At 42.1% G+C, this 11,854-nt stretch overlaps 1 protein-coding gene across 3 annotated transcripts in view; it reads right to left on the reverse strand.

Moving 5' to 3' along the window:
• Positions 1-3,650: 3,650 nt before the first annotated feature.
• Positions 3,651-11,854, reverse strand: part of Aspa (aspartoacylase) — an 18,436-nt gene continuing 10,232 nt past the window's right edge. For 2 of the 3 annotated variants that reach the window (XM_021213744.2, XM_029545569.1), the window contains 3 exons: positions 9,919-10,026; positions 7,585-7,694; positions 3,651-4,311 (listed from right to left, as the gene is read on the reverse strand). In XM_021213744.2, coding sequence (XP_021069403.1) covers positions 4,114-4,311; positions 7,585-7,694; positions 9,919-10,026 — 416 coding nt within the window. In that variant the 3' untranslated portion in view covers positions 3,651-4,113. Of the gene's footprint in view, positions 4,312-4,336; positions 4,622-7,584; positions 7,695-9,918; positions 10,027-11,854 lie in introns of those variants that run through there. The other variant, XM_029545570.1, reaches the window with a different exon arrangement.

The raw sequence follows: 11,854 nt of genomic DNA on the forward strand, positions 1-11,854 counted from the left end.
AACCAAAAAAAGCAAAAAACCAAACTACTACTGTGGCTCTGTCACTCTTTCCATGCCTGTACTTGGTTTCGTCTCCAAGCTGGCAGTGAAAATGGAAACCATCCAATGGGATATTTTCAAGGTTTGATCATCAAACCTATGATTTTACTTGTATCCACACCCACCACTATGACTACTCCCTTGTGGTTTTTTTTTTTTTTTAAAGATTCCTGGAAAATTGCACTTTTTTTTTTTTTAAAGATTTATTTTATTTATTTGAGGACACTGTTGCTGTCTTCAGACACACTAGAAGAGGCATCAGATCCCATTACAGATGGTTGTGAGCTACCAAGTGGTTGCAGGGGATTGAACTCTAGACCTTAGGAATGGCAGTCATTGCTCTTAACTGCTAAGCCATCTCTACAGCTCCCCACTTGTGAATTCTTAGGCCATTTCAGGATCCTGAAAGTTAAATTTCCCACTTAATAGATGTATTTCGTAGAAAGGAATGCTTGCATTGAACTAAATTAGCCTATCAATAGATACAGTGACTCTAGTAATTGTTTTTCTGATTTGTGACTTAGCAATCTCCCACAGACTCCGGGGTTTGAGTGACTTGGTTTTTAAATCAAATCTCTATTATTTTCCTGGGTCAAATTGAAGAAGTGTCAGTCTTCTGTTTTGGTTTGATAAGATGTAGCATTTTGGTCAGTGCCTTTTACTTTGTGAATATGGGACTGGTGCATGTTCATGTTGTACACTGTGAAACCTACTAAGCCTGTGTGGCATCCCTGATTAGAATCTTCTACTGGAGCTCCCTTTTGTGCCAAGGGTTGTAAATTCCACCCCCAACCCCAGAAGTGCTAAAAACTGTGAAGTCACCATGGGAGTGCTGAGGACTGTGACATACTGAACCTATCACTCACAGACTTGCTACACGTTAAGGAACCACCATCTGCCAAAGTCTCTATCAGCTTTGTGTGGCTGTGTTAAGGTCGAAGATTTAAAACGTTCTCTGCAGGTGTGACAAGTCTCCTGTAGACAACGTAGGTGGAAACGTAGAGATATCAAACGTTTTGGGAGTCTCCTGAGAAGCCACTTTCCCTCAGGCTTTTTGCTGGGGGGTGCACAGGCCTTTCAGACATGCCCTGGTCCAGCAGCCTTGGCATGTCTCTGATGTGCACCTCCCAGCACCATGGCCTTCATTGTTGCAGCCTCCAGAGTTCCTCTCTCTCCTCTCCACACTTGCTCCTCTTGCTGGCACAGTGGCTGTCCATGGCTCCCTATTTCTGTCCAAGGGATTTCAACAGCTCATTCTTCTGGGGAAGCCTTCCAGATGGGCTCACACTCACCAGATCCGACTTTATTCTTCCATTAAATCTTAATTACAAAAGTTAAAGTGTGAATTTTAAATTGCGATGGTTTCAGTTTGCAGATTTAACTGTTTCTATCAAGTCTAATTTTTCTTAAGTCAATCTTTATAGTCTTCAGAATTTCTACTTATATGTGATTTGTCTATGACCACGATACCCTGACTGTTTAATTAAATGTGAATTTTAAAATTCTTACATGAATTTATTTATTTATTTATTTATTTATTTATTTATTTATTTAGTGTGTGTGTGTGTGTATGTGTGTGTGTGAAAGCCACAACACATATGTGAAGGTCAGAGGACTGTTCAGAAGTAGGTTCTCTCCTTCCACCAGGTGGATCCTAGAGATAAAACTCTGGTTGTCAGCCATGGCTAGAAGCACCTTTACCTTCTTAACAGCCTGCAATTTTTTAGGTGTGTGTGTGAGGGTATGGGTGTTTTGGCTACATGTATGTCTGTGCACCATATCTGTCCCTTGGAGGGCAGAAAAGGGTCAGATAACCTGGAAGTGGAATTACAGATAGTTGTGAGCCACCATGTGGGTGCTGGAAATTGAACCCGGGTTCTCTAAAAGAATAACCAATGCTATTAACTACAGAGCCATTTCTCCCTCCCCATGTAATATCATTTTAATCTATATATATTGCTGTGTGGTTTTATCACTTTCAGCTACTTTTATTTTGAATCTGTAACAGTCTCCATATCCATCCAGCTCCTTTATGTATGTATATTGTGAGAGTGATCACAATAATGCTGACTGGAGGCATCACTGTTGGGATTAAGCAGTTAATGAATGCAAGCACTTAGCTCAGTGCCTAGTGCCCAATACGCATTTCATCATTATTCAAGGTTAGTACAAAAGGCCCTTCATGGTCTGCCTCTCCCTCCCCCACAACCTCCGGACTCATCTTTTGTTTCCTTTCCTCTCTGTCCCAGTGTCTTTCATACTGTTTAACTCCTATATGCCTTCCTTTAAGCTTATTTTCACCCTCCTGAAATTTCCCCTTAGACTGATCTTGCTTTATTCTTTGGCTCCTTCAAAATACAACTCAGCTTTCATTGTGTATATAAAGCATTTTTAATCTCCATGTCACCTGGCTACCCCTTTGTCCTCCTCCCCTTTCATCCAACCTTGACAACATTGTCTTTGTTCATATCTACATTCCAGAATGTGCCAAGGAAGGGTAGAATAAATGTGTGCTCAGAGGAAGTGGATACCAAAAATAAGAAAAAAAACAGAACAATAAGTGAGATGAAGAGGTTGGCAACACTTGTAGAAACTCATTTACACGTCACACATTAGCTATGACATTCAGCAGGAAGAATATATTTCAATTACTCATTTTGGTAAGGCACAAAATAGTAATTGAAATATATTCTTCCTGCTGAATATCTCTGGATGAATAATGTGTGTGTATGCATGTATGTGTGTGCACACTGGACACTCACTGAATCACTGACACTGATTGGTACATCTATCTACATCTGTATCTATGTATCTTTTCCAGTTAATGCATTATTATGATTACTTTGTGTGTATGTGCTCATATCTGGGTGAGCTTTTGTGTAGACAAGAGGCTCATGCTAAGCATCTTCAATTACCCTCCACTTTATTTTTGATACAGTCTCTGAGTCTTGAGCTAACTGATTTGGCTATATGTCTGGCTGGCAAGGGAGCTGCTTGTCTTCACCTCCCTTGCACTCGGATTGCAGCTGCACACCATTGTGCCTGGTATCTTATCTGCATGCTAGGGACTGAACTTAGGTCCCTACTTGAGTACTTTATCAACTAAGCCACTGTCCAGCATCAATGTTAGTATTTTATACTGAATCCATAAATGTAGGTCCCTTGGAGTTCAAATTATGGGATAAAAATGTTCCTCACATGACTGCTATGGCTTTAGAGAGGAAGGAAGGGGTGTGAGGGTCCTGTGGGGACAGGAAGGTGAGAGAAACAGGGTCTTTTAAGTAAGCTTATGAGAGGGAAGGGATTTTGCCACTTGAGACATGGAAGAACTTTAAAACATGTATTTGTTTGTGATCCAGAGTCACCAGTTAGTTTGGGCCACATCTGCACTAGTGCTGACTGCCAAGGACCAGGCCATCATACCCTGTTGTCTATGATTCTGGGTAATGGTATTCTTCTAGAATGACAGTTGGGAGCTGCAAACCATGTACTTCTTTCAAACTTTTCACCTAAAGCATAATGACCAGCTTCTTGAGGGGAGTGTTTCTTGATGTACTCATGCAGCACCTTTACACCCAGTATCTACTTCCTTTCACATCTCATCTGCCGAAAGGTATGAACTGCCTACAGATATCACAGTCATCACTGGAGTTTATGGAATGGATATTTAATACACTGTCATTAATTCACATGCCAGAACTTAAAAACACCAAGTCTGTACTGTTAGTTTTGATTAGCACTTATGCATTACTTCAATGCATGTATTTCAATGTTATGTTCTTTTTTCAATGTTCTAAATGTGAAAGTTAACAATGTTAAGCTATGAGAATATACTGTATAAAGAATAATACAGAAACCAGAAGCACACTTGCCTGTACATAGCTCAACGAAAATATATTTGAAAGACATTCATTAATTTATCCTTTGCTTTCAGAGCCTGGCCTGGATGCTCATTGCTTGAGGCACGGGGCCAGGAGCTGAGGATAAGAACCAGAGTAAGGCACTGTGGTCTTGGAGGTTTACAGAGCTCTAGGCGGTTGCAGGGCTCCCATGACTGTGAGCTTGCAGAGACGTTTAGTGCAAAGTGGAGCGGATGCTTTTCGCGCTGAGTGTTAGTTTTGTTGTCTTTGCAAATGCTTCTTTTTTTTCATAATATGCAGCTTCATTCACAAACACTGGGTACACGGTACAGTCTCCACCCAGTGGAATAACTTTTCCATCAAGAGACACAAACACAGGATCTCCAGGGTGCAATGGTTTCCAGTCTTGATCCTCTCAGGAGACATCAAAATACATAAATTATGTTTGGGTTTTTCTCCTATTTTTAATTTTTTCAGTAAGACTGTAGATAACTAACATTGTCCACTAAAAAAGGCATTCTTTATTAAAGAAAGATATATAAAGGATGCATTGGGAAGTATGTGAGTCTTCTAACACCAATGCTTCTGAGCACAGGAGCCCTAGAACATCTCCAGCTTTGCTGTGCTTGCCAAGCATCTGGGAGTCGGCTAAAATGGTTCTCTAGGCCTGGGCAGGCTCTGGCCTCTGCATTCCCAACCTTTCCCAGAAGCATCAGCATCACCTGAGAGTATGTTAGAAAAGTAGAATTTGGGGCTAGAGAGATGGCTCAGTCAGGGACTGACTGTTCTTAACCGCTTGTTCAAATCCCACCAACCACATGGTGGCTCGCAACCATCCATAATGAGATCTGATGCCCTCTTCTGGGGTGTCTGAAGACAGCTACAGTGTAGTTACATATAATCAATAAATAAATCTTACAAGTAAAGAAAAGTAGAATTTCCCCCTGTAGAGACCTACTGAATACCAATCTCCATGTGAGTCACTCGTCTGAATTGAGGAGAGCTGCCCACTGTCCCCTTTCCCACCCTAGCAGTTCTTCACAGTCACCTGGGAGGGCAACTCTTGCGCCAGTGAGAGGGGCTGGGAGGGTAACTCTCTTGCGCCAGTAAGAGGAGCTGGCCTTCTCTCAGAAACAAAATGAGTCTTCCATCTCAGGGAGAACGGGCTTAGTAGCTCTTCAAAAGTATTTACTGAGATAACCTAGCATCTCTCTTGTAGAAAACGGTGTGTGCAGGGTACTGAGAACTGACTTCAGAGTACCACATACGCTAGCTCTACCACTGAGCTACACTCCAAGCTGCCGCCTCCTCCTCCTCCTCCTCTCCCTCTTCCTCCTCCTCCTCCTCCTTTTTTNTTTTTTTTTTTTTTTTTTAATATTTTTTTTACTTTGAGACAAGGTCTCACTTGTTTGCTCAGGCTGGCCCTGATCCTACCCTGTGGCCAAGGAAGGCCTTTTAAATTGTGCTCCTCTTGCCTTAGCGCCCCTCATCGCTGGGATTATAGGCTTGTGCCATCAGACCTGGTTGGAGACATCCCATATGGTGTAGCAACTCCAATGATCTTTCCTGACTTTTGGGACCTGACACTGACCCAGTTGGTTACTGTCCTTAGCCAGTCTTCTTGGCCTCCCCAGGATTACTTTTGTATTTTTGAAGGATGTTACTGATGTAAATACACATGAACAGTTTGAGGCTGGTGTGGCACTGTCATCTGGCCTTTGTTTCCTGGACTAACACCATAGGGATTTCTTCCTCTCTACCACACTATCTTTTAGAACCATTGCTCATTGGCTCTCTTCGGTTTCTATTCAGCGTCCGTGAAGCTATAGGCAGGATATGCTCTATTGGTCTGAATTTGTGGGCAGGATCTTTTATGAGGTTATCTGACGGCTATTAGAGTCATTAAGTATGGATCTGAATTGGATCAGTGGTTTTCAACCATGAATACTCAACTGCCTGTCAGATTATCTGAGATTCTTGTCACTGTTTTTTAGAAAGCACTCCTTTCTGAAGGGAAATGGAGAGGCAGCAGATCTCAGGGAGGAGGGAGGAAGCTGGGAGAGGTAGAGAGAGGGGAAACTGTGGTTGGTCTGGAGGTAATGTATGAGACAGATCTCTATTTCCAATGAAAAAGAAAACTCTGTGTGTAATATGTCCTCATGGCTGAGAAGCCTTGCATGGCTAGCTTTCTCTTTCACCCCTGGGCTCTGAGGTTCTACACTGGGAGTGGGTGTTGTAGTGTTTGGGAGCTCACTTCTTTCATGCCTTTCCTTTGATTTCTCCTAATTCCCCTGAGAGCTTCTTCACTATGATTAATTTATTGATTAATCTGTTGATTAAACCAGGCAAGGGGTGGCACTAGAATTCCAAGGAGAATCATGGGACAGTGGAAGGAATGTTCTAGGAAAACAAGTTCAGGGAAGTGTCAACTATGTGGCCAGCTGTAAAGATCATTAGTAGATCTGTCAAGCATAGCTGTGCATCTATGGGACAGTTCCAATTTTTCCGTCCCTTTCATGTCACTCCTTCTCCTCTCTTTTGGAGATAAGGTTTCCCATTACAGCCTAGGCTGGCCTCAAATCTGTAATCTTGCTGCATTACCTTCCCAAGTGTTATGATGATCAGTCTGTACCACAATGCCATGCTCAATGTCTATTCTAATTTAAGAATATGAGGGTTTAGAAATTAAAAGCTAGATTGAGGTGTGGTGGCACATTACTATAATCCCAACTTTGTGAGGTTGAGATAGGAGGATCAGGACTTTGAGCCAGCCTGGGCTACAATGGAAAACCCTGTCTCAAAAACTAGCAAAATCAAACCAAAATTAGAAGACCATGTATATCATTGTTCTCACTCCTGCACATGGGTAGGAAGTTTTTTATCCTGGAAGTTTTGTTTGGATGCCTTTCTCTTCTCACTGTGAGGTTACAGGATCTGGCCATTGTCATTTCTAGATAGTACACTGAACTTCAGTGTTTCCAGACTATCAGTCACATGAGACTATAAGCCACACTCACAGATGTAACCCTAGAGCCAGCACATGGCATAAGTACTGAGTACTGAGATAAGGTATGAGTCCCTCCCTGCCACAGTTTGGGATGGGTATTGTCCTCCACAGTACAGGTGTTAGAGGCTTGGTTCCTAGAGTGGTGCTATTAAGAAAAGATGTGGGTTTTTAGGAAATGGCTCCTTGTGAGAAACCTTTAGGTCACCAAACAATTTGGAGGGGGGGCTGTCCTGCAGTCAATTTATGTTCTTGTTTGTACAGTTTGCTTTGTCACATGGTCCTGCCACAGCTCCAGTACTGTGGTCACTCTTGGACTGGAACCTCCAGGATAGTGAGCAGAATAGTGCTTTTCTCTTTATTAGTTGCTTGTATTTGGTATTTCATTATAGCAATGGAAAGTGGGCTGATATGATTCCTTAAATACTAATAATCTAATATGCACAAAATGCTGTATGAATGGTCAAATTGTACCTCAAAGTAGAATACTATTATTTTCATTATTTCTTTTTTCTTTTTTTTGGTTTTTTGAGACAGGGTTTCTCTGTGTAGCCCTGGCTGTCCTGAAACTCACTTTGTAGACCAGGCTGGCCTTGAACTCAGAAATCCGCCTGCCTCTGCCTCCTGAGTGCTGGGATTAAAGGCGAGCACCACCACGCCCGGCAAAGAAACAAATGTTACCTGCAGATTAGGATGAATAACAGCAGCCATGTCTCCACTTTCATCCCTTGGATAATCAACTTTCTCCATTATTTTATAGACATCAATAGAACAGGGAGGAAATTCTTTTCCTACGGAAATTAGTGAGATGAGTTAATCACAGCTAAAAAGAAATGTTCTAGAAAAAGGAAGCTGACATTTTAAGGAAGAAAAGATCAACAGAAAGTGAAGTGTGCTGCAAACCAGTATGGGGCTCGTACACACTATGGCCAAACCAGTATGGGGCTTGTACACACTGAGGCCAAACACTGTGATTCCTCCTATCAGTACATTTCCCACAAATCTGCGATAGACAGAGGCAGAAACAGAAGATTCACCTATCAGTGTTTGCTAGGACCATGAGTCAGGCTCACTGGGCTCTCTTCTCTCAGTTTTCCTAGCTGTGTGTTCTTGAACAACAGGTTGGCCTTCTGTAGGCTGGAGTTCATTACCTGTCAAATGAAAGTTTAGATGAACTTATGGCAGAGCTCTTCCTTCTGATATCCTATGACTGGGTGTCTTCACAAAGATGGTCAGTGAGCTTGCTGCCTTCAGCATAAGGGGTATTTGTCTTAACCAAGGACATTGCACATCTGACAACTCCTGAGGAGGGAGCTCTTTGGATGAAGGGAATCTGCCCAGCAGTGGAGTTCAACCCCAAAGATGATGCAAAATTGTTGGAAGAAATATGTCATTGGAGGTGCGCTTTGGGGTTTCAAAAGCAAGCCAGGCCCAGTATCTCTCACTCTTCTTGCTGCCTGCCAATCCAGATGTAGAACTCTCAGCTACCTCTCCAGCACCATGTCTGTTGCATGTCACCATGCTGATAATGGACCAAACCTCTGGATGTAAGCCAGCTGCAATTAAATACTCTTTTATAAGAGTTGCCTTGGTCATGGCATCTCTTCACAGCAATATAATACTGACTAAGACACCATGTCTCCTATCAGCTATGTGGCCTTCTACCTGAATGTATCATTTCTTAATACACTGTGCCTTCACACTTGTTATCTGAGGTCCTGTTGTGCAAATGTTCTGTCCTTCTGAATGCCTGGGCAAGCATGAGGGCTTGAGCTTGAATCTTAGCATCCAAGTAAAAAGTCAGGTGTGACCATGTGTGTCTGTAACCATTGAAAAGAAGGAACCAGAAAGATTGTCCAGTCTGTGACAGTTCAGTGAGAGAGCCTGTCCTAAAGGAACAGGGCAGAGAGTGCTAGAGCAGGATCCAAGTCCTCACATGGCCTGGTGCACACACACTAACACACTAACACATGCATCATATATGTATTTCTCCCATAAACAATAGATGAGCCAAATTTAAAAAGAATGTAGAACAGAATATAAAAAAGAATATAAAATTAAAAAATATAAAATTATCCCCTAAAGGGTCTTTACCAAATAACATGTTCAGCAGAAAGTAATGAGCCTATTTTCTTTTCATATAGCCTTGCCAAAATTTGGTATCACAACTATAATTAGATTTGAATATTTTCTTAATCTAATGAATAAAGTTTGTTGCTTGAATTTGTGCTCCCTGGATTACCCATGATCCTGAACATCTTGTATTTATTGGACGCTTGAACTTTTTGGTCTTTTCTATATTCTTAGCTAGCATATGGTAGCCATTCACAATGATGGGTTTTATTTCAAGAGTGTAGGTGATATAATTTGATCATATTGATCCTCCGTTGTTCTCTATCGTTCCTTCCCACTCCCTGGTCATCCTTTTCTGCTCTTTCTATGTTCTGGTCTTTCTTCCAATGCACTAAGTTTCCTTAGGGTTGCTTATAGGAGCAAGGTGAGGGATAATTTACAGAAGCACGAACGATTTATAAGTAGTTACACCACAGAAGAATATGTTTCTCCCTCCCCAGTATCTATTAGCCTTCTAGATCCTCACACAGCAGGGTGGGACTCATCTGTCTTTGCTGTTTAAAATAGAAATTAATGTGAAAAAGAAATGACTTTATTTGGGAGATTTGACAGCTGCCTTTCTTGAATGTGTCTATTTGTCATTCCCTATTTGTCATCTGCAATGCCAACACTCACGAAACAGAGGCTGGAGCACTGAGAGTTCAAGTCCTGCCTGGGTTACAGAGTGAGAGCCTGGAGAGAGAAAGTGAGAGGGTGTGGGGGATGGACGAGGGGACAGAAGAGACAGAGATAGCGCTAGCTAAGATCATAAACATGACAAATATGACCTCGATACTATCACTATCTCAATTTTAAGTGGTTAAGTTTTGCACAGACAACCCTACCTCCCCAAAGTTAAGCCATGTATGTAAACACAGGAGACAACTGCCACCTACCACTCACCTTCATTGAAATGCTGTATAAAATCAAGAGCGTGTTTTATCATTCTTCTCATTTGGTTTAAAATATCAGCTCTCAGGACACCATGAGGCTGAGGACCAACTTCTATACCTATGTACAGGAGACACAATCACTTTTACATACATAGTAGAATATGTTGAGAAAATTAAGCATTAAAAATATAAAGATCTAGATCACAGTGTGGTATTACTGTTTAATATTATGGAAAATAACAGACAATGTCAGCGTAAATACAGAACGTGGAAACCCACAGAACTTATCAGTGAGTCCCAGTACAGGGGAATGCCAGGGCTAGGAAGCAGGAGTGGGTGGGTTGGGGAGCAGGGTGAGGGGAGGGTATAGGAGACTTTCGGATAGCATTTGAAATGTAAATGAAGAAAATATCTAATAAAAAAAAGGAAAAAAGAAAAAAGAAATGTAGTTGTCCATTATTAAGTGTCCTTCCAAGATTAGAATCATCTGATAATGGTCTCCCTTTGCCAACGTAGTCTTTTCTATTCAACCAAAGTGCATCTTGTTATTAACGAATAAGGAGCTGAAGGGGATTGCAACCCCATAGGAAGAACAACAGTATCAACTAAACGGATCCCACAGAGCTCCCAGGGACTAAACTACCGGCCGAAAAGCATACACAGGCCGGTCCATGGCTCCCACTACATATGTAGCAGAGGACTGCCTTATCCTGTATCAGCAGGAGGGGAGGTGTTTAGTCCTGTGGAGGCTTGATGCCTCATAGAAGGGGGTTGCTAGAGGGGTGAGGTGGGAGTGGGTGGATAAACACCCTCATAAAGGCAAAGGGGGGATAGAGTATGGGGTTCATGGAGGGGAGATGGGAAGGGGGATCAGGAAGGGGGGGCAGCAACTGAAATATAAACAAAAAAAAGTAAAAAAAAAAACCCGTTCAAAAAGAATGTGTTTAGACTCCTGGACTATGTTTTTAAATTATCTTCATTTGAAAAAATTGTTTTGCTTAATTTTCTTTCTGTATTTTTTTTTTTAATGAGGGAGGGCCCATTGTGAGTGGTGCCAACCCTGGGCTGGTGGTCCTGGGTTCTAAAGCAGGCTGAACAGCCAAGATGAGCAAGCCAGTAAGCAGCACTCCTCCATGGCTTCTGTATCAGCTCCTGCCTCCAGGTTCCTGTCGTGTTTGAGTTCCTGCCTTGACTTCCCTCAGTGATGGATTTTCACCTAGAAATGCGAGCTGAAATAAGCCTTTCTCCACATTGCTGTTGGACACTGTGTTTCATCACAGCCATGACAGCCCTGACTGAGATAGGTGTCTAGCAACTCTCCTAAGCAGTTTTGTTTTGTTTTATTGAGACAAGATCTTACTATGTGGCCTCTGCTGGCCTGGAACTTGTTATGTACGCCAGGCTAGCCTCGTACTCCCAAGGATCCTACTGCCTCTGCTTGCTTGCTTTTCCTTCCTTCCTTCCCTCCCTCCCTCCCTCCCTCTCTTTCTTTCATGAATTACTTTATTTACATCCCAAATGTTGCTCCCCACCTCTCTTGGATGGTTGTGAGCCACCATGTGGTTGCTGGGATTTGAACTTGGGACCTTCAGAAGAACAGTCGGGTGCTCTTACCCACTGAGCCATCTCACCAGCCCAATAAACAGGTATCTACTGTTGGATATGTGTGTGTTACCTTTTTCTTTTTAATTTTTTTTTGTCTTACTATATTCTAGACTTTTTTTTTTTAAATTATAGCCTTGAGGAAGGTAACTTTATTATTATTTTTTTTTTAGATTTATTTATTATGTGTAAGTACACTGTAGCTGTCTTCAGACACTCCAGAAGAGGGAGTCAGGTCTTGTTATGGGTGGTTGTGAGCCACCATGTGGTTGCTGAGATTTGAACTCTGGACCTTCGGAAGAGCAGTCGGGTGCTCTTACCCACTGAGCCATCTCACCAGCCCC

The sequence above is a fragment of the Mus pahari genome, chromosome 14, assembly GCF_900095145.1.
Source record: "Mus pahari chromosome 14, PAHARI_EIJ_v1.1, whole genome shotgun sequence".
Lineage (NCBI taxonomy): Eukaryota > Metazoa > Chordata > Mammalia > Rodentia > Muridae > Mus > Mus pahari.